The 19,464-nt window shown below is 40.7% G+C and overlaps 1 protein-coding gene across 2 annotated transcripts in view; it reads right to left on the bottom strand.

Annotated features, from left to right (window-relative positions):
* Positions 1 to 19,464, bottom strand: part of evlb (Enah/Vasp-like b) — a 66,876-nt gene that overhangs the window by 20,405 nt on the left and 27,007 nt on the right. For both annotated transcript variants that reach the window (XM_051655635.1, XM_051655634.1), the window contains exons 2-3: positions 9,553 to 9,721; positions 9,122 to 9,299 (exon numbers count right to left, since the gene is read on the bottom strand). In XM_051655635.1, coding sequence (XP_051511595.1) covers positions 9,122 to 9,299; positions 9,553 to 9,721 — 347 coding nt within the window. The remainder of the gene's footprint in view (positions 1 to 9,121; positions 9,300 to 9,552; positions 9,722 to 19,464) is intronic.

Below are 19,464 nucleotides of genomic sequence, written 5' to 3'. Positions count from 1 at the left end.
ATGTAGCAACGCCCTGGCAACCACCCACAACACTCTTGCATCATGGTGGTGAGTTTTGCCAGTCCACACTGGAATCTTATATACATATATTTCATACATGAACAGATAAACATAGGTCTACAGGCAAAAAATAATAACAATGCATATATTAAAGCATCCAATCTGCATCAAACTGCATTACATTTCAAAAATGCTGAAATGTTGTTGATTCAGTTTCATTCTTTTTTTTCTGCAGTTTTACAACTGTGTGTCATATACGGTATGTGAAACAAACAATCAGACATATTTAAATATACTATATGAACACGTTAGTAGTACTAGTATATCGCAAACACAAACCTAAAATACAGCCTTAAATGAACAAACAAACTATCAAGAACTAAACCAGACTGCTTTACTGAGACGGACAACTAACAAACTCTTAACCAGTCCTGACCAGAGCTATGGAGAAACAGACAGACAGACAGTCAGACAGACATGCAGTAGTACATACATGACATGTTGAAGAAGAAGAATCGACTGTGACAGACACAGAAACATTGACAGAACCACTCTCTGATCATAGCTCACCTGAGAACGACATCATTTCCTGCTCGCTCTTCTAGCCCTCACCTGAGTGTCCCGTTTCTAACTGGGGTAACCACACACCTCAATGACAACAGCAGGCTGACGGGAGCTCACCAGATCACATTGCTCAAGTACATCACGTGTGTATTATAACCACAATTCCGAAAAAGTTGGGACAGTATGTAAAATTCTAACAAAAACAAAAATGAGTGATTTGTACATTTATATTCACCCTTTGCTATACTGAAAGCACTACAATTACACATTATATGATGTTTTACCTTGTGAATGTCATTGTTTTTTATTGACATATACTCATTTCAAATCAGATGATTGCAACACGCTCCAATAAAGTTGAGACAGTCGCGTGTTTACCACTGTGAAACATCACCATTTCTTCTTATAACACTTATTAAGCATTTAGGCACTGAAGACACACGTTTGTTAAGTTTTAAATGTGGAATTTTCCCCCATTCATCCATTATGCAGGTCTTCAGCTGCTCAATTGTACGGGATCTTCATTGCCGTATTGTGCGCTACATAATGTGCCACACATTCTCAACTGGAGATGGTCAGAACAGCAGTCATGCCAATCTAGCACCCGCACACTCTGATTATTCGGGCAGTATGTGGTTTGAAGTTGTCCTGCTGAAAATGCAAAGACGTCCCTGGAAAAGACGGTGCTGGATGGCAGTATATGTTGCTCCAAAATTTGTTCATCTCTGTCTGCATTCATGGTGCCCTTACAGATGTGTGAGTTACCCATGCCATGGGCACTGACACACCCCTGGCCCATACAGACACTGGCTTTTGGACCTGATGCTGATAACAGCTTGGATGGTCCTTTCCCTCTTTGGTCCGTAGAACACAATGACTGTGTTTTCCAAAAACTTTCTGAAATGTGGACTCATCGGACCAAAACACACAGTTCCACTGTTCTACTTTCCATCTCAGATGAGACCGAGCCCTTCTGGAGTCAACAGCGCTTCTGGACAGTGTTGATGTATGGCTTCTCCTTTACATAGTAAAGTCTTAACTTGCATCTTTGGATGCAGCGGCAGTCTTACTAAATATTAGTCTTAAATTGCCCGTCTCAACATTACTGGAGCGTGCTGTACATTTAAAAAAAAATAAACAATGAAATTCACAAGGTAAAACATCATATAATGTGTAGTTGTGGTGCGCTAATATAGCAAATGGAGAATATAATTTACAAATTACTCCTTTTTATTTTTATTAGCATTTTTCATATTGTCCCAACTTTTTCAGAATTGGGGTTGTAACACACAGAGAGCTCCAGGCCAGCAGGGGGCGAATAAAACCTTCAAACGAGCTCATAAGTGATGAGCCTGATCAGAATCTGGGACGTAAAAGGTATACTACTGCCCTGTCCCATAACGTTCAGGATTAACCGTACCCGAGCAACTGGTGTATTTTCGCAATGATGACGTCAAGAGAAGCTTTTCAATGTAAGTTATTCATTAAAATCAGATAGTAAAATGTAAGTGAAGCATGTGTTATTGTTGTATCTATTAATATATTCAACATAAATTGTAATATAATATTCACAACTGGTTGGTATGACTTAAAAATATTAGTCATAATTACTAAATATTATTTATGTGTATTTGTATATACCTCTTTGTTCTCCTTCTCGCCCAATAATCACCTTATTTTGTTTGTTCTCGCCTAATGCTGCAGGTGATTTTGGTCATTTATCAGCCAGTGTGGTATACAGTATAGGGTTGCACGGTATACCAGTGTTACGGTTGTATTGCGATAATAAAACTTCAAAATACTGCCGGTGGCACGGTATTTTTTAAACTGTAGTACCATAAGTTATGTTGTATGTGCGGTAGTAAATATTATTGTCACTAAAACCTTCATTTGAATCCAAGGCTGTAACCATGTCTTGAACATTGGGGGGCTGGGCGGGGTCACGGGTGTTGAGGTCACAAATATAATAGTCCTATTTGGTTCTTTAAAACAGTAAAGGCGCTGAATGGAATAATTTTCAGAATAAAGGCTTTTTGCGATAAAAGGCCCAAAATTGGATAATTTGATCTTTTTAAAGACAAGACAAACACTGTGTCTGCATTGCTAGCAATTTCAGTCATATTTTCTTTCTTTTGAGCTGTCTCAAATAAAAGATTAATATAATTAGAATTTCTTTTCATCATTGATGTATCTGTAAAATGACATAACTGTGTCAGCTGGCTTACAAAAATAAAATACACAAAATTATTCACTGCCCTCAAGTTGTCCCTCAATGTATTGTCCTCCCAGTAGAATCTTAACACTATTGTTTCTTCAGGAATACTAACACTGCTCTTTTCCATACAAAAACACATAAATAAATAATTATAAAAATACCATAAAAGTAGTCCATACAACACATAGCTGTTGTATGTCCCCAGAAAGCTTGGACTAAAGTGCACTTGTCATATGGACGACTGTTATGATGTCTTTATACTGAACCTTTAATAATGATTTATAGTATTTGTCCTTTATGAAGCTCGACAGCTCCTGCTCACTATAAACAGTTATTCTATGCATAAGAGCTGCTTAAAATATATATTTTTATGTTCCAAGAAAAAACGTCCTGGTTACTTGCTTAATCTCCATTCCCTGATGGAGGCGACGAGACGCTGTGTCGATGTAGTGACTTCACACTTATTTATTTATTTATTTTTGTCCCCTTTTTCTCCCAGTTTGGAATGCCCAATTCCCAATGCGCTCTAAGTCCTCATGGTGGTGTAGTGACTCGCCTCAATTCGGGTGGTGGAGGACGAATCTCAGTTGCCTCCGTGTCTGAGACCGTCAATCCGTGCATCTTATCACGTGGCTTGTTGAGCGCGTTACCGTGGAGACATAGCGCATGTGGAGGCTTCATGCTATTCTCCGCGGCATCCACGCACAACTCACCACGCGCCCCACCGAGAGCGAGAACCACATTATAGCGACCACGAGGAGGTTACCCCATGTGACTCTACCCTCCCTAGCAACCGGGCCAATTTGGTTGCTTAGGAGACCTGGCTGGAGTCACTCAGCACGCCCTGGATTCAAACTCGCGACTCCAGGTGTGGTAGTCAGCGTCTTTACTCGCTGAGCTACCCAGGCCCCCTGACTTCGCACTTATGATTGGCGCCAGTTGTCTCTACCATCAACTAAAGCTTGCGATGCTTTTGGGAAATGCAGTTCAGATTGGTTGGATCTGAATCTTGCGATCAAGCCGGTGTGTGTGTAATCTGCATTCCCTCTCCTGTTTACCAAGAGAGAGGGGTTAAAGCAGTTGTAATAAAGAAACAGCAGCTCAAAACAGTCTTTTCAATGTTACAATATCTACAATATCTGTCACCAACATTCGAATAATCACAGAAATAATGGCATAAAAGTTTAAAGCTGTTGCCGTTTGAACTGCCTATTTTGATGCAGAGAAGATTAGAAGCTAAGAATGTATCAGGTAACAAGTTAGTCCAATTGAGACGTCTCCCTGTTCATCCATTAGTTATTTTCAACACTTTTGGAGCTATAAGTGGAATGGCTAGTTTTTAGGAACCACTATGATAAACTGTATTATGAATTAACACACTATCGTCTGGTATTGTGATACTTTAGCTGGTATAGTATCGTAAGATATGATTATGGTATCGTGACAACCCTACATTTACATATATGCATTTGGCAGACACTTTTATCCAAAGTGACTTACATTGTACTTATTACAGGGACAATACCCCTGGAGCAACCTGGAGTTAAGTGCCTTGCCCAAGCTTCTGATTACCAGTTATGTGCTTTAGCCCACTACGCCACCAACACATACCCTAATACAGTATACAGTTTAGTAAATGTTGTTTTAAAATGACAAATACAATTGTATTAACTACAGTACTACCACTGTATTGAGAAACAAAGTAGAAAGAAATTATTTTCATATTTTACAGCAATTGTGGATGATGCATTTTTACAGTTAAACATATATTAATGTGCAAAGTAGATTAGATACATATGTCACGATACAATATATTGAGATATATCACGATATCATGGTTCAATTTCCTTATGATTCACATGCTCTCAATTTCATTCCAATTCATATTGGTATATTTCAGTTATGTCCATTTTGCTTACAAATGAAAGAAATTCTCTCTCAGCTAATGTTTTAGCTTTTTTATTTTATCCCCTTTTCTCGCAGTTTGGAATGCCCAATTCGCACTACTTAGTAGGTCCTCGTGGTGGTGCGGTTACTCGCCTCAATCCGGGTGGTGGAGGACAAGTCTCAGTTGCCTCCGCTTCTGAGACCGTCAATCTGCGCATCTTATCACGTGACTCGTTGCGCATGACACCGTGGAGACTCACAGCATGTGGAGGCTCATGCTACTCTCCACGATCCACACACAACTCACCACACGCCCCATTGAGAGAGAGAACCACTAATCACGACCACGAGGAGGTTACCCCATGTGACTCTACCCTCCCTAGCAACCGGGCCAATTTGGTTGCTTAGGAGACCTGGCTGGAGTCACTCAGCACACCCTGGATTCAAACTCGTGACTCCAGGGGTGATAGTCAGTGTCAATACTCGCTGAGATACCCAGGCTGCCAATGTTTTAGCTTTTAAAAATATACAAATTCCATGTTTTCCATCAATATGATGTTAAAAAATTGCATGTGTGTGTGTGTATATACTGTATATGTGTGTGTGTGTGTGTGTTTATAGTTTTGATGCCTAATTTGTCCTATTTACAAATATTTACTTCAATATGTAGAACACCAGCTAAAACCCGGTACTGTCTCTTTAAGGACAGGGACTTTAACGTGAATGGAGTTGAATGGCTTGTTTACAGTATCAGTGCCATGTCCGATTACAATTAAATGTTTATTTTTTTATTTAATTTTATCAACATCTAACTGTAAAGACTGAAGAGGGAATTATAAGAGACATTATCAGTGACAAATGGATTACGTGGATCTCATCTTTGGACACATTTCAAGGCAAACCAAATTTTTACTCTCAACACGCAGTGAAAGGATGCTGAGCTCGGTGTTGAACTGTGAAATCTGAAATATTACCAGGCAGTGACTAATTACATGCATTTTAAGTTATACTCTCATTGTAAAGTGCTGTGCATAAGAGCAAAAGATCACTTTTGGATTTTTAAAAAATTGATAATGATACAATCAAACAATGATCACGGTTAGTCGTAAAATCTATATTCTTCCGTGGCCCTCGATGAATGAAAACGTATTATTTTAAGTAGGCTATAACAGTCACCACTACCTACAACAATCAGTCTTCTGAGTGCAACTACAAAAACAGCTGCCGCAAACGGGACCAACATAGTGAAGTCTACAAGTGTCCAAACGTGCAATCAAAAGTCATACACACACACTCACAGTCTTCACGTCTACTTGCACACTGAGGCCAAACACCGGAAATACATAAGACAAGTGGGTAAGTAGGCAAGACCAAAACTGTGTGAGTATTAGGACAGGGCATCTCACTCCTAATAAATAGTATAAGAGATAAGAAGGTGAGTCAAAGCTCCTCAGACAATATTTTTTTTTTCCAGATGGATTTTCTAAGTATTCAAAGCATGTATGCATGATTTATCAGTTAATATGCAGAATCAGAAAGAGCTTTATTGCCAAGTATGCTTACACACACACACACACACACACACACACACACACACACACACACACACACACACACACACAGGGAATTTGTATTGGTGACAGAAGCTTCCAGTGCAAAGAGAATACAAAACTAGACAGATACTGTACAGTATAATAATATATATATATATACCTTCTATTTTTAAAAATTGCATGTGAAAAAGTATGCAATATGCTACGATAACCTCGTGGCTTTTTGAGTCAATCACTTGAGAAGTAAATGTCATGTGACTAATCACTCTGGAGCCTCAGGAAAATGATGTGATGACAACACTGATTGGCTGTTCACTAGCGACTTTTCTGCACTGTGACGTCAAATGCAGCAGAGAGAGAAAAATATATGTTAATTTCACACTTTTAAGAGCCTTGCAAAGACTCTGTTGCAGTTAAAAACATCTCTTATAATATAATGAATCATCCGTGATTTCATTAGAACACACTAACCAGCCAAACTTACACCGCATGACTCAAACAGAGGGCCTTACTACTTTTGCATTTTACCCAAACACTTTTGCCTTATTAAAATTTGTAACACTACAGGTATAAACTTTTTCTGTTGGCTGCGTTTTATGAAACAGTCTCCATTCAGAGCTTCAGTCAGTGATGTGTGATCGAGCAGCGCCCTCTAGCGCACATGTTGAGCACTGCAGCAATATTAGATGATGTTAATCATAATACAATATAAATAATCTTGCTTCGTCTTACCAGACAGCGAAAGACGCATTTGATGTGTCACGGTTACCTTCTCTCCCCATCCATGCAAAACAGCTGAATGTCAAATCACACTTTCCTCACAAGCAGTTTGGGTGAGTAATACGGGGCTGATGAACACTGTGGTATTTTCTGTGTTTCCTGTAGTACTACACTGCATGACTTGATGTTGTTGTTTTGTGATGTGATGGTTAATCCCAGCTCTGAGACTATATTCACGTCCGGAGGTCGTTTGAGCAGATGCACAAAACTCTCGCAATGTCTCATTACAGAGAACAGCAGAGTAGGCACATTAATATACTATAGAACTACCTCTGCATTAAACGTTTTCCATCCAATCAGAATCGAGTATTCGGACCATGGTATAATAGGAAATGTTGATATTGTTAACTCAGTTAAAGCCAAACAAAACTGACTGGATGAGAAATGAAAGTTGACACTTTATTCTGCATTTTTCAGAACTGTGGTAAGAGCTGAGCTGTGCTTTAACTGGGGGTTTCATGACCCTTTAAAGCTGTTTTCAGTCGTATTAAACCCCTGAGTGAAAACACTGTAGTGATGCTGCTGGATCTCTGAACAACTGCTTTAATGAAGATCTGCTGACACTCATTGACCTTCACAAGCATCTCATTCACATTCAGATACACTTAAAGTGTGAAATTACAGCGAGATGTGACTGCCAGACCAACTTCAGCATATACAAACATCCTCATTAGACATTCATTCTCAGTGTCCCTGAATAACTCTGTCCGTCTGTCGGCTTCCACAAAAGATTAATCTGATTATTAATATTCCATGAGATTTAAACATCCAGACAGAAATCTGTCTATTTTTGTTTGTCTCATTAGTGTAAAGCCAAACACACATCGCTCGACTGATACAATGTTTTATTCGGTGTATTTGGACATACAGATAATCTGGCTCTGTATGAGGTCGCGGAGGTCACACTGGTTACGTAAGAACAACAGTAGGGTTTTCAGTTGTCAAATAGGACATGTATTTTTATTATGTCCAATCCTAGTTCTAGTATTCTCATTTGTAGATCTTCTGCTTCAGCACATTTCAAATGAAGCCATTATTAGGAGCCGTAAAATGTATATTTTACCCTAAAGTTCACTTATAATGTTAGTCAATGTTAAGCTGTGTCAGAAATTGCCTCCTTATCCACCGTTTTGGCTGTTGGCCATTTTGCAGTAGTGTCCGAATTCATTCCATACACCTCGTTCCCTACATTTGTTCACTCATTCTTACCCACAATGCAATCTGATTTCGAGTGTACATTCCATGGTTAATTGCCCTTAATCCACCACGGGAAGACATACGAGCTGGGAGAGGGAGCGTGTGCAGGAGAGAGAGTGATGCCAGTTTACTTCTTCATTCACTCCTGCAATGTTTTATTTTATGCTGAATGTATTAAATAACTTTTTGACAAATCATTACTTGATTAAAATAACATAAGAAGGGGGCCTGGGTATCTCAGCGAGTATTGACACTGACTATCACACCTGGAGTCGCTAGTTCGAATCAAGGGTGTGCTGAGTGACTCCAGCCAGGTCTCCTAAGCAACCAAATTGGCCCGGTTGCTAGGGAGGGTAGAGTCACATGGGGTAACCTCCTCGTGGTCGCTATAATGTGGTTCTCGCTCTCGGTGGGGCGCGTGGTGGGTTGTGTGTGGATGCCGCGGAGAATAGCGTGAAGTCTCCACACGCGCTACGTCTCCGCGGTAACACGCTCAACAAGTCACGTGATAAGATGCGCGGATTGACGGTCTCAGACGCGGAGGCAACTGAGATTCGTCCTCCGCCACCCGGATTGAGGCGAGTCACTACGTCACCACGAGGACTTAGAGCGCATTGGGAATTGGACATTCCAAATTGGGGAGAAAATGGGAGAAAATCCCCCCCCAAACTTCTATACAAGTTAATAATAACTTGTATAGAAGATACATATTTGAGTTCATTAAAACTTCAAGTTGTGGACCGTGGGATAATTCGGACCTTTGGACTGGCATATGTAGAAAACATAATGTTCATTTATAGAGAATTTTTTATTAATGACAATGAATCAATTATTGATTAATCATTAATATCTCTAGTGTAAACTGTCAAGAAGTCTTGTTTTTTCGCAATATGTCCTCTTTCAAGTTTCTTCGCCTCAGGCTTACCTCCGTCTTGTGTGCTTAGGACATTGAGGGCGAACAGCATGGCGTTGGAGAATGTAGTCGCCTCCTCTTTACTGGCGAAGTTCAGACCGTACACCTGCCGCGCATCACGCCACTGGTGGAAGGTTGGAGTCGCCTGGTTGTACTTGAGTCCCTTCACTATGGAGTAGTTGATGACAACCTATCAGAGAGGTCTACAGTCAGTTTACCGTATATAAACATCAGCTTGTGCTGAATACATATGAGCTGTTAGTTCAACCCAAAGTGAAAACTTGTCATCATTTATTTACCCTGATGTCGTTCCAAAGCTGAGTGTGTTACTATTCACTTTGCAATCGTATTCTACTAAACATCTCCTTTTATGTTCCATAGAAGAAAGAAAGTCATACTGGTTCAGAAGACTTCAAGTCTTGTGTGTGAATGCGATTATTTACCTGTTGGTCTTGGAGTTTGACGCCCACCACACGGAATGTGTTATTGGTTGTGTTGTGGTAGATGTTGATTCGACTGAAGCCCTGCTGACCTGGTTTAATCGGCACCCACTTTTTACTGGTGTCATCGTAGACCATGACGGAGGCGCGCGCCTGACAAATACTCTGCTCACTGCAACAAACAAACACACAAACAGAAGCAGAACAGGTCAGTTAATTAACCCAGTGACCGCATGCCTTCAACACAACACAACGCTGGCCTCATTCGATTATTCCAGCGACGTGATGAACTGATCAGCCTATAACAGACCTTTGTCCAACTAACACACTAGCCAAAGTATTCTTCATCTTAATACACCGTGAAATGCTCACAAGGCGTGATGGATATAGAAATGCAGCACCAGAACCAAAGCTGAGTAACCATGATGCTTTAAGAATGGCAAAATAACATGAGAAAACAGATTAAAATGAGGTCTGAAAGCCTAAGTCATCATCACTGAGTTGTGTGAAAGTCAGAAAACTAAACTCCATCTGTGCAGCTCTGCTAAAATTATAAACACAGCCACAGGCTGAAGAGACTCGACATGCCATTACTTCAACATGACTTTCTGTGACTCTGGACAGACACTTTGAAAATGAGTTCTCTACACACATGCTCTATGAAATCACCACATCATATGTGTTTAATAACAACCAACATATGAGCAAACAATCAGACAGACGTGTCAATATATGCTGCTGTGCAATAAACACAATATTCTGTTTTTAAACATTAAAGATTTGAGTTGTGTTCAGAATGGAATACTAAATCCTTACTGCATACTGCACAGTATGTACTGTTCTGTGAAATAGCATGCAGGATGCACACATGTAACAATAAACACTTCAAACTGTAGTATGCTACACTGTTATACTGCATATTTCTATTCTATGCACACAAAGAACATGCATACTGTGCACTGTAAACATACTATATAGGGCAGGAATAGTAGTATGGTAAACATCAGGAACATTATAAAATGCTCTGAGTGACTAAACAGGGTAAAAAACAAAAGAAGTATACAGTTATTGTGAAGATGGCATCTCGCTGTAAATAAACACATCTAGCACACTGCAGTCTAATGCAACGTTCACTTTCAGAAAGCACAAGTGCAGCGAGCAGCTGAAACAAGCATTTAAGATTGTCTTAATTTTTTAACAGGAGTTCACAGCGATCAAACGGCAGTGTTGAGAGAGGACGTCTCATCACACTACCTGAAAAATGTGCTGCTGCATTCTGGATCATTTGCAGGGGTCTAATTGTGCATGCAGGGAGGCCTGCAATGAGAGCGTTACAGTAGTCCAGTCTAGTTATGACAAGTGACTGACATTGAGATATCATAATCTCATAAACATAACCCTAACCCTAATCACATGACCTCTGCTCGAAACTGCTCAAATGCATCAGGTTAAAGAAATCCTAAATTACAGTGATGAGAATCTCCACTGAGAATAATGAAAACTACAAACACGACAGTAATACATCCGGGCGCTTAGTAATAAGAATATCAGGTGAAAACTAATTTAATTGTCATGAAAGAATTTCACAGTGCAAAACATCTTAATAGTACAAAAAATTGGTTTCATTTTCTTTATGCAAAGTGTAATGTCTTTTTTTCTTTGTTTTGATTTTGGGGTGAAATGTGACCCGGACATGTTTGCCAAAAGTGTTTGTCACCCATAAACTCAAGACGTTCTCCTCATGTAACCTAGTGAACGTGTGTGAATCAGTGATTGTGTGTGTTTATGATGCTCATATGTCTTTGATATGTGACCATCATATTTATGTCTCTGTGTTTCATTCGTTCATATTTATCCTGAAAGTGTGTGTCTGTGCGGACAGCTGTCAGTCCCGGTGAACGTCACGGGTTGCGCTGGCGTTCTGCTCATGGATAATTCACTCGCCTCACGCTAATGTCAACACACACACACACATCTCTCCTTGAACCATGTGTGTGTGTTATTCACATCTGCATCTTTACTCTGACACACAGTAGTTGTCAGTGAAACGTGTAATTAAACGTGAGTGAGACAGGCTTGTGTTTATCCAGGTTGAGCTGTCTGTGTGTTTGTGTCAGATGCTGTTAAAATACACATATTACAGCAGGACATGAGCTTATTGACAGGAAATCATTGACTGATGAACTTCACTGTGACATCAATGACCTCATTTGCACGCTGTATGTGTGTGTGTTGAACATACAGACATCATGATGGTACACACAGCACTGTGACATCAACATCTGCACACACACACACACGCTGTCAGTCCTCTGTTAGTATAAACAGAGACAGTTTAGCAGAGACGGAGCACTTTTATTAAAATGAATGGGAGAAATTGAAACGCCAACGGTTTTGGAGATTTCTGTCTTTCCCCATTCAAGTAGACAGGAGCTGTACTGTCATACTGCTTCATTATAGCTGCCCAGGAGCATTTCAAAGATGGCCAAAGAGAGGACTGACTTGCCTTGAAAGGGAATTTTGTATAAAGCACATATTCTGTACATTTACATGCACTTTAAACTTTAATTTCAGTCAAAATAAAACAATAATTCATCTTTTTATGATGAATGTCATGTGAACGCTGTTGTTTCTGAAGTAAGAGACCCAGATGATGTGATTGTAGCTCAGCTTTGTCCAGTATGTAGACAGACAGACACACAGATAGCTGATAGATAGACAGACAGACAGATGATATATAGGCAGACAGACAGACAGACACACAGATAGATGATAGACAAACAGACAGACAAACAGATGATAGCTAGGCAGACAGACAGACAGATGATAGATAGGCAGATAGACAGACAAACATATAGATAGACAGACAGAAAGACAGACGATAGATCAGACTGACAGACAGACAGACAGACAGATAGATGATAAGATAGATCATACAGACAGACAGACAGACAGATAGAGACAGACAGACAGAAAGACAGAGACTGATGATAAGATAGTATGCTCTTAACGTCATCCTGTGACTCATCACAAATGTTTAAAAATGGCTGTGCTTAATTTACATTCAGTACAAACTCAGCTAGTGTGTTCATTATTTCTATAAATAAATGAGAGAAAATCTGTTTAATTTCACTCAAAGGTTCATTACCACACACACACACACACACACACACACACAGACACAGACACAGACACACACACACACACACACACACACAGACACACACACACAGACACACACACAGTCCTAAAGCTTTAAAACTGTATTGAAGGAATCTGTACCAGCAAGCTGTTTTTACCACACAGAAATGAAGCAATCTACCCACAATCCCCACAAGACAATTCAGTCACAACTCACATTTACTCATGACACATTTCATCCTGAAACACAAAGCACACGCACGCACGCACACACACACACTTCTCTTGATGATTTTGAAATGCATGCACAAAGAGTGAAACACATGTATGCACTGAAATAAATTAAATACTTTAGTTTAATTAGATTAGTAAATGTTCCCTTGCAAAACTCACCACCATGATGCCAGGATGTTCTGGGTGTTTCTTTACTGGCTCAAGTGAGAAGAGTCTCTGTGATATTCTGATCTCTAGAGTCTCTCTTTCAATGTGAGTCTATTGAGTTTTTAAGTGAAAATGGCTGGGTTTCCATCCAAAATGCATTTTTTAAGCGCATTTCTAAAAATTTGACTTATATACGAATAGTTGTACATTTCCATCCACTATGTAATGCGCATTATCATGAGGGAGACGCCTCATCATGATGGAGCAGCTGAATGACCTCTCCCTGCTTTGGGGACAGTTTTATTTGCAACACTGGAGCAAGTATCTCATTTTATTAAATGCATCCACGAGACACCACAGAATAAGTGTAATATCTGATATAATGTAGGCTGAAATAGCTGTGATGCCCACACACTGCCAGTCCCCGCATACCTGGGAGCGCCCGCTGTTCTGGCAGATTGTGAGGACCCACTTTATCGACCAGATGTGGGTTAAACGCTTCCGAATGACAAGCGCTATGTTCAAAGAATTATGTGCCAAGGTCGGACCTTTCGGTGGGCTAGTCACATCAAGCTATCACACACTAATAACACATGCACAAATGGTCAAAACACGTCATCGTTTTGCGAATAAATCGTTTCCATCACCTTAATGCACATTTGAACTAATGCGAAACAGTTTTGCAGCTGATTCCAAGCAGATGGAGCAGCATATTTAAACACCCCTTTACCCAGTTCAGTACGGGCTTTAGAGATAGATAGAAGAAATAAGTCTTGGGAGCGAAGATAGTAACTTCCCATACTTTTTTGATGGATATAGGTCTGTAGGTTAGCTGGGAGCAGACCAAGAATAGCCTTGTAAATAAAAGTGTGCCAGTGGTTGAGTCTACGGGAGGACAAAGCAGACCATCCAACCCGACCATAAAAGGTGAAATGATGAGTAAGGGCTTTAAGGTTTGTAACAAACCTCAGTGCTCCGTGGTGGACAGTATCCGGCACGTGTAAACATTGCAAGGATGCATGCATGTATATAACATTGCCATAATCCAGCACAGACATAAAAGTGGTAGCAACAAGTCTCCTTTTGGCCTCGAAGGAAAGGCAGAACTTGATTCTGAATGTGAGGCCAAAAGAGAATCATCAATTAGAATTCCAAGATATTTATATTGAGATATTGACTCAGTCTCAGAGCCCTGGAAGGTAGTAATTGATGGAAGGTTTAGTGACTTTGATTTTACATTTGAGAACATCATGAGTTTGATTTTATCGGCATTTAGAACAAGTTTTAAATCATGCAAGGTACACTGTACTGTATTAAAAGCTAACTGAAGCCAACAGAGAGCCTGATTATGTGTAGACGCAGAGCAGTACATCACCGAATCATCAGCGTATAAATGTACATTTGCATTGGTGATGTTTTGTCCAAGATATTTTTTATTTTATTAATTTTTATCCCCTTTCCTCCCAATTTGGAATGCCCAATTCCCAATGTGCTATAAGTCCTCGTGGTGGTGTAGTGACTTGCCTCAATCTGGGTGGCAGAGAACGAATCTCAGTTGCCTCCGCTTCTGAGACTGTCAATCCGCGCATCTTATCACGTGGCTCGCTGTACATGACACCACAGAGGCTCCGCACGTGAAGGCACATGCTACTCTCCGTGATCCACGCACAACTTACCACACACCCCATTGAGAGTGAGAACCACTAATCGCGACCATGAGGAGGTTACCCCATGTGACTCTACCCTCCTTAGCAACCGGGCCAATTTGGTTGCTTAGGAGACCTGGCTGGAGTCACTCAGCACACCGTGGATTCGAACTCATGACTCCAGGGGTGACAGTCAGTGTCAGTACTCGCTGAGATACACAGGCCCCCTTTGTCCAAGATTATTAATGTATAAAATGAATAGAAGTGGTCCCAGGTCCTATCCCTGTGGCACGCCCTTGGTTACACTAAGGGAGCTAGAAGCAATACCTTCTGCCTGCATGCACTGAGATCTGCCTGATAGATAATTTTCAAAGTCTGATTGAAAGTCAGATAAGATATTATTAGTAGATAGGAACTCTTTCATTTGTTCACTCATGAGGGATTCCAGAAGAAGACTGTAGGATCACCCTTTAAAATAGGGGAAGAGCATAGGCATATTTCCATAAAAGAGAAATTACGTTGGTGTCCAAGGAAAGATTAAAACGATGAGTCAACGGTGGTGCAATGAAATCAGCTGCTAGCTTTAAAAAGTAATGCTCCAATTTATCCGGACCTGCCGATTTTCTCATGTCTAAATGTTTGAGGGCCTTATGCGCCTCTGAGACTGAAGACTAAAGGCATGACTCACCACGAGGTGATCGTCTGAGCAAACAGTAGGAGAGTCATCATGAGTAATATTGAGAGACTCGTACAAGGAACCAGAGACAATAAAATGCTCATTAAAATTACCAATTATTTCAGCCTTGTCAGAGATTTTATGTGAATCCTTGACAATGAATGGGGAAGCTCCGCGCTAATTTTATTTCCAGCTAAGGATTTAATACTATTCAAAAATTTAAAGGGATTATTTAGGTTGTTTGTGTCAAGGACGAGACAAGAGATCCAAGTGTGGAGGCAAAGTAACAGACTTTATTAAATATTAAACACAGCAGAACTGGCGAAGCATGATGGAGACCCGGCACTGACTGCAGTGTGGAGATGGAGTGTGTTCGTAGGCTTGTGTGCACTGTGGTAGTGTGAAGAGCAGATCCAGTGTAGAAGAATAACCGATGAGGAATACTCAGGTGAAGTGCCAAGGTGAGTGATGCAACCAGCAGGAAGGTAACCACAATCCGGGCACTATGGCGAAGACTGGCAACCAATACAGAAAACATGCAACAGGACCAACTAGGGCAGTGAGAGAGAGGTGAGTAACTAAACACAAACAACAGTCTAGCAATGAACACGAAACAGAGTGGGGTAAATATAGGCAGAAAACATACACGGTCAGGTGCCGCTCGTCAGCTGAAAGTTGGCATGATCAACGTTCCCATGGAAACAATCAGGGTTCCCATGGAAACGCTGATTCCGCGAGCCAGCGGCACCTGAAACACATGAAGAGAACATAAACACAAATATAACAAACCGACAGACTCACCGAGACCGTGACAGTTTGATGTTTCTGTTAGGAAATGATCAGCCAGTGTGAGTTAAGACTTGTTCTCCTGGCTTTTGCACATGCCACATTGTGCATGCTTGTTGCCTTTAATGCTATACTTTCTACTGGGATGCATGCCTGTTTACAATTTCAACAAAACGATCATAGAAGAATTTCCAGGCTTTTTCATCATCAACAATAAGATTAATTTTTTCCCAATCAAAGAGAAACAGGTCATGAGCAGATCCTAGTTCAGTAAAGTGTTTCAGTTTTTTTATTTTTATTTTTTTTAATGGATTTTTCTCCCCTTTTCTCCCCAATTTAGAATGCCCAATTCCCAATGCGCTCTAAGTCCTCGTGGTGGCATAGTGACACGCTGCAGTCCGGGTGACAGAGGACGAATCTCAGTTGCCTCCGCGTCTGAGGCCGTCAATCCGCCTATCTTATCACGTGGCTTGTTGAGCGTGTTACCGCGGAGACATAGCGTGTGTGGAGGCTTCACGCTGTTCTCCGCGGCATCCACACACAACTCACCACGCGCTCCACCGAGAGTGAGAACCACATTATAGCGACCACAAGGAGGTTACCCCATGTGACTCTACCCTCCCTAACAACCGGGCCAATTTGGTTGCTTAGGAGATCTGGCTGGAGTCACTCAGCACACCCTGGATTCGAACTCACGACTCCAGGGGTGATAGTCAGCGTCAATACTCACTGAGCTACCCAGGCCCCTGTGGTTCAGTGTTTTTAATAATAATGCGCGGCTTGGTTTTAGGAATTTGGTAATGATTTGGCACCCGGCGCATTGCTAGATGCGCACATTCCCCGGCATATAGCATCAAGATTTAAGAGTACTTCTCGGGAGTTGTCGGTCCTGTCAAGGCTTCCACCAAACTGTGCAAAATTAATAAACATAGCACAGCAAAAAGCAACGACATTGTACATTTCATTGCTTCCTTTAAAATCGGTGTAGCCAATAAAAGCACCAGATATTTTAGGCTGCCAAAGAAAGCCAGCTCTTTTATCCATCCACTTATGCACACAATGCAATCAAGTTTGACCCCGCCAGCACACCGTCGGGTATAGTATAGTCAATAAAGACAATAAAAGCAATGAGGTGTAGGAGGAAACATGCTGAATGACACATTTGAGGTCGAAGGCCGGTTTGGACAAAGCGTCACTGTAAGAGGGCCGAACTGTTAATACATGCATATATATATATACAGGTGCATCTCAATAAATTAGAATGTCATGGAAAAGTTCATTTATTTCAGTAATTCAACTCAAATTGTGAAACTCGTGTATTAAATAAATTAAATGCACACAGACTGAAGTAGTTTAAGTCTTTGGTTCTTTTAATTGTGATGATTTTGGCTCATATTTAACAAAAACCCACCAATTCACTATCTCAACAAATTAGAATATGGTGACATGCCAATCAGCTAATCAACTCAAAACACCTGCAAAGGTTTCCTGAGCCTTCAAAATGGTCTCTCAGTTTGGTTCACTAGGCTACACAATCATTGGGAAGACTGCTGATCTGACAGTTGTCCAGAAGACAATCATTGACACCCTTCACAAGGAGGGTAAGCCACAAACATTCATTGCCAAAGAAGCTGGCTGTGCACAGAGTGCTGTATCCAAGCATGTTAACAGAAAGTTGAGTGGAAGGAAAAAGTGTGGAAGAAAAAGATGCACAACCAACCGAGAGAACCGCAGCCTTATGAGGATTGTCAAGCAAAATCGATTCAAGAATTTGGGTGAACTTCACAAGGAATAGACTGAGGCTGGGGTCAAGGCATCAGAGCCACCACACACAGACATGTCAAGGAATTTGGCTACAGTTGTCGTATTCCTCTTGTTAAGCCACTCCTGAACCACAGACAACGTCAGAGGCGTCTTACCTGGGCTAAGGAGAAGAAAAACTGGACTGTTGCCCAGTGGTCCAAAGTCCTCTTTTCAGATGAGAGCAAGTTTTGTATTTCATTTGGAAACCAAGGTCCTAGAGTCTGGAGGAAGGGTGGAGAAGCTCATAGCCCAAGTTGCTTGAAGTCCAGTGTTAAGTTTCCACAGTCTGTGATGATTTGGGGTGCAATGTCATCTGCTGGTGTTGGTCCATTGTGTTTTTTGAAAACCAAAGTCACTGCACCCGTTTACCAAGAAATTTTGGAGCACTTCATGCTTCCTTCTGCTGACCAGCTTTTTAAAGATGCTGATTTCATTTTCCAGCAGGATTTGGCACCTGCCCACACTGCCAAAAGCACCAAAAGTTGGTTAAATGACCATGGTGTTGGTGTGCTTGACTGGCCAGCAAACTCACCAGACCTGAACCCCATAGAGGATCTATGGGGTATTGTCAAGAGGAAAATGAGAAACAAGAGACCAAAAAATGCAGATGAGCTGAAGGCCACTGTCAAGGAAACCTGGGCTTCCATACCACCTCAGCAGTGCCACAAACTGATCACCTCCATGCCACGCCGAATTGAGGCAGTAATTAAAGCAAAAGGAGCCCCTACCAAGTATTGAGTACATATACAGTAAATGAACATACTTTCCAGAAGGCCAACAATTCACTAAAAATGTTTTTTTTATTGGTCTTATGATGTATTCTAATTTTTTTGAGAGAGTGAATTGGTGGGTTTTTGTTAAATGTGAGCAAAATCATCACAATTAAAAGAACCAAAGACTTAAACTACTTCAGTCTGTGTGCATTGAATTTATTTAATACACGAGTTTCACAATTTGAGTTGAATTACTGAAATAAATGAACTTTTCCACGACATTCTAATTTATTGAGATGCACCTGTATATATATATATATATATATATATATATATACATATACAAGTTTGCATACCCTTGAAGAATTGGTAATATATGTAACATTTTAAAGAAAACATGAGTGAGCAGGCAAAACACATTTCTTTTATTTCTTATGGGATTCATATTCAACTGTAGGTTATAACAGAATGGCACAATCATAAAACAAAACATGGCAACAAAGAAAAAAATGAAATGACCCCTGTTCAAAAGTCTGCATACCCTTAGTTCTTAATACTGTGTATTGCCCCCTTTAGCATCAATGACAGCGTGCAGTCTTTTGTAATAGTTGTCTATGAGGCCCCAAATTCTTGCAGGTGGTATAGCTGCCCATTCGTCCTGGCAAAATGCCTCCAGGTCATGCAAAGTCTTTGGTCGTCTTGCATGAACTGCATGTTTGAGATCTCCCCAGAGTGGCTCGATGATATTAAGGTCAGGAGACTGTGATGG

This window comes from Myxocyprinus asiaticus, chromosome 25 (genome assembly GCF_019703515.2).
Source record: "Myxocyprinus asiaticus isolate MX2 ecotype Aquarium Trade chromosome 25, UBuf_Myxa_2, whole genome shotgun sequence".
Lineage (NCBI taxonomy): Eukaryota > Metazoa > Chordata > Actinopteri > Cypriniformes > Catostomidae > Myxocyprinus > Myxocyprinus asiaticus.
Note: the sequence above shows the minus strand (reverse complement) of the source record. Positions and strands in the feature narration are given on the sequence as shown.